This window comes from Musca domestica, unplaced genomic scaffold, assembly GCF_030504385.1.
Source record: "Musca domestica strain aabys unplaced genomic scaffold, Musca_domestica.polishedcontigs.V.1.1 69, whole genome shotgun sequence".
Lineage (NCBI taxonomy): Eukaryota > Metazoa > Arthropoda > Insecta > Diptera > Muscidae > Musca > Musca domestica.
The window spans coordinates 4,043,118-4,047,575 of record NW_026712380.1 but is presented as its reverse complement, the minus strand read 5'-3'; the positions used below and the strand labels follow the sequence as shown (position 1 = coordinate 4,047,575).

The 4,458-nt window shown below is 33.8% G+C and overlaps 1 protein-coding gene across 1 annotated transcript; it reads left to right on the top strand.

The window, feature by feature from the left end:
- The first annotated feature begins 2,139 nt into the window (after positions 1-2,139).
- On the top strand, positions 2,140-2,781 carry LOC109613734 (V-type proton ATPase subunit F-like). The gene is made up of 3 exons (XM_020038828.2): positions 2,140-2,312; positions 2,375-2,462; positions 2,530-2,781. Exons 1-3 carry the CDS (start codon positions 2,232-2,234, stop codon positions 2,724-2,726), a joined length of 366 nt encoding a protein of 121 aa, XP_019894387.2. The 5' UTR covers positions 2,140-2,231; the 3' UTR covers positions 2,727-2,781.
- The last annotated feature ends 1,677 nt before the right edge of the window (positions 2,782-4,458 follow it).

Genomic DNA, 4,458 nt, shown 5'->3' with positions numbered 1-4,458 from the left:
ATATTGGCATTTTGGTGAGAATTTTCCAAAAAAAAAAAAAATATTCGTGATGGAGTTTAATCGTGATGGTATAATTTCTTTATATTTGACTGGAAAACCACAAGTGGCTATCGTTAGAGCACTCCAGCATTTAAACGTGACTACATCAAGGAATTGGACGGATGACAGCAGCAACATCAGCAGTAATGGTTCGAAAAGTAAAGAAGCGACTTGATCGAAACTCGTGTGGCAGTGGCCACCAGAACTCAAGCGCCGGCCATGGTGGTGGTGTGGGCCGCCGTAACACCCGATGGTCGCTCTCTGCTCGTATTAATTTACAGTGGCATCAGAATTAATGCCGAATATTAAAGTCTTGGGCACGCAAGCATTTTGGCCGCAGAGCTCGTACATTCCACTCAGCACGCGCCATCCAAGAATGGTTACAAAATGAGGTTCCTCGCTTCATTTCCAGCGCACAATGGCCACCAAAATCTTTAAATAACATTCCGTTGGACTATTGGGTTTGTAGTATTTTAAAAAGCAAGGTCGGCACTAAAAATACCAAAGCGTCGATCACCTCAAGCAACCGCTTTGCCGGGAATGTGACAGCGTGTGACAGTTTCATTGGCCGTTGGAAGGCTATAATTCGTGCCAAATGTGACCAATTCGAACAAATCTAAACTTGTTCTAAAAATTGATGTTGATGCCATATATAAAAATACAATATCTACAATTGTAGCCTCTAGAGCAACAGCAAACTCAAGAATGTTTTTGGTCCATGTCAACCCCTAAGTGTTTCACAATATGCTCCTATTCTGACCTTTGTTCGATCTCCATGTGAAATTTCTTGAGAACGGATTACAATTGCGGCCTGGAGCGTGATTGCATGCTTGATTTGTCCTAATCAAACTCATAACATCTCCACCAGGTAGTTTTGTAGGGTATAAGCATGGTACAATGAATTCAAGGTAGGGCAGAATTACCATATGATTTTAATTTTTTTTATTTTTCTGGATTAATATGTCAACTTCATTTGTTTATGTGTACGGATTCTTTTCAATAATAAAAAAATTGTTCAGAAAATATTCAAATTCGGGTGTTTTCAAAATGCTTATTGCAACGTATGCATCGACAAAGTCTACAGTTTTTGTGGCGAAATAAACCATAAGAGATATATAGAACATGATTCTGAAAAGAAATTTTGACCTTTTCGCGTTTGTAAATAATTTATTCAAAATCAATGCAACAAGTTTTTAGCTTTTTTATTGTTTTGATAGTGATTCTGACATTACAAGCCAAACAGGTAGACCTCTATACTTGAAATTTTTTCAAAGTTAGCCTACCTTGAATTCATTGTACCATGGGTATAAGAAGGGATTTATATGGGCAATTTTTTTAACAACAGAACATGCCAGAATAGCCCAAAATGTCTACAACTTTAAATCATTCAGAAAATCGAAAATCCAGAGCCATAGTTATCTAGATGTACACATGGTACAAAGAAGAGAAGGTAGGCCAACTTTGAAAAAATTGCAAGTATAGAGGTCTACCTGTTTGGCTTGTAATGTCAGAATTAGTATCGAAACAATAAAAAATCAAACAACTTGTTGCATTTATTTTGAATAAATAATTGAAAAACGCGATAACTGAATGAAAGGTCAACACTTCTTTTCAAAATCATGTTCTATATATCTCTAAAGGATTATTTCGCTACGAAAACTCTAGATTTTGAAACAAACATTTTGAAAACACCCGAATTTGAATGTTTTCTGAACAATTTTTTTTGTTATTGAAAAGAAAACACATACATAAACAAATAAAGATGACATATTAAGGCAAGAAAATAAAAAAAATTAAAATCATATGGTTTCATAGCCCTACCTTGATATCATTGTACCATGGATGTACATATATGTAGTGCAACATGACAGATATAAGGTAAATGTTTGCTACAACATTTTTGATCTGTTTTAAAACGAATTGCCCTTAATTTGTTAAAATGCCCTCTTTTTCTTTGGCTTCCATGGAACGTTAGCTCCCGATGAAACCTATAAAGGTTTCGCTTGTTGGTTTTGTATGTCTAAACATAACCCTCTTTACATTGTCATTCATTTCAAATGTGTAGTAGGGTATCCCTTGCATACATATTTTTAATTATTTCAATTTTTATTTTCTGTCACATTTTTAGTCTACAAATATTTGCATTCACCAATATTTTTCTGCTGCTTCCACCTTGTTATTTTTTAATTCCAATGGATCCAACAAAAGTCGGACATGTTCGATTTCCACAATATGATGGGCAACGTTTCCTAATTGCAGTTATAGCGAAAGAAGTATGTTTGTATTCAAATTTTTTTGATGATGCCAAAGAATAATTTTGTTATTTCAAAATAAGGAAATCGTTGCAGGGTTTGCTCTGGCTGGAATTGGAGAATCTCTGGGCATGGGGAGCAATCAAGTAAATTTTATGGTGGTCACTAAGAGTAAGTAAAGAAAGTAAAAATTTAGAAAATTAATTAAACAAATTACATATGTCCCTATCTTATTTAGGTACACCTTTAAGAGCTGTAGAAAATTATTTAATTACGGTCTATTATCGTTCCGACATTGGTGTTATATTAATTGATTCTGATATTTGGTTCTTTCTTGAGCCCACATTTATTAAAATTAAAAACAAATTGTTACCCATTGTGTTAAAAATCCCAACGAAGCAATTGCCGCCAATGATTGAAACTCAAATTCATTAGCTAGATAAATTAAATTTATAAAGATATTTTGAGAGAGAAAAAAAAAACAAAAGAAAACAATCACTAAATATTAATAGTTGCATAATTTTTTAAGTAATTCAAGAGCATTTAAAATAATTTCCTCCTCCCTCCATCAAAAGTAAAGATGTGTTTGCATATAAATTGCCGTTTAATAAATACAAATCAATTTAGAAAATATTTTAAACTCCCAAATGATGGGAGCATAAAAAGAAAATTGTTTGCGAAATATATTTGCATGTATAAATGTTGTTTCACATACCAGCTGAAGTTCGTACCATAAATTATGTTGGTTTCATAAATATGACTCCCATGTTTACAATAACTGACTAGAGTACATCGTGACCCATTTTTTTGCCTGTCATACATAAGGTACCCCACTTACAAATCTAACTTCGTTCCCGCGAGCAGCTTCTTATGTCATATTAAGGTTACATATGTTGAAGAGAAATAAAAAGTAAAAAACTCCATAAAATAATATCTACACAAATATGAAGTCAACATGCATGAAAATTTATGGAATATTTATTATACACTACAACACTATGCGTTGGGGGTATTATAAGTTTGATTGGGCCAAAAGTTATGTAACACCTCGAAATATTGGTTTCCCACATAGGAAAATAAATATGGATCTTTCTATCTCGCCGAGCTGAGTCGATCTAGCTATGTATGTCCGTCCGTCCGAAATCACAATATCCGCACAGCTAAATTCTGACCGTTACGTAGAAGCCGATAGTAAATATATCGGATATATATAGTGAAATATATGTTTATATACAAAGGAAGGGGATGTTAGCTAGAATGCTTATATCTTAGGAACGGCTGGACCGATTTTGACTAATTTTGTCAATTCAGAATGCCCTCTTGGCATAAAAGTATAAAATAAAAAAAAAAAAAAAATCGCATAAAAAGATATTAATAATGAAGTTAATATAGCTTTTGTAGCATTTTGTGACATTTTAAATTTTTTTCATAATTTTTATCGCATGCGATTTTTTCAATTTGACTTATAATATTGAAGTGTATTTTTTTTTTGTAATATTTTTTCAACTTACAACACAGGTTGGGGTTATTATATACAGATTGCAATTATCGTCCGATACTCACGAAAATTTTCACATGGGTAGGGATAGGCTCAGAAGGGCGAGGCCTATTGTTTTCAGAGATGTCCGCAATATATTTAGGGGTTGGAATCGACCAACAACTAAAATAGTTTCTGATTTTGCAGCCGTTATAAAGGTCACAAATAGAAACCAAAGAACACAGAATATCGCATGAAGTTAGAGTTTAGGGCAGCGGGTAGAATGGACCACTACTTTTGTGTGACAAAATACCAACATTACATACAGGCGATATCCGAAATACACAAATGGCTAACATCTTTTTTATGCTGATTTCGTTAACGTATATAGCCAAATATCGTGGACAAGCAAATCATATAGATTAGTCTATATTTGGAGATACAGAGGGGCAAGTTACTCTGGAGATGATCGAAAAATATTTAGGGGTTCAAATGAACCAAAAACAAAAAAAAAATCGACAACACCTGAGAAGAGAGTTAAGGACAAGGAAGAATTCTAGCATTTTGGATGGCCACTGGATCATATTTAGCAGTAAAATGGACAGCTAACAGCACGACGGAGTGCATAAATAATGGGCAAATGTCCCTGGTCAAAGTGCTCCGTGACATAATTTCTAAAGCGAAATCTTC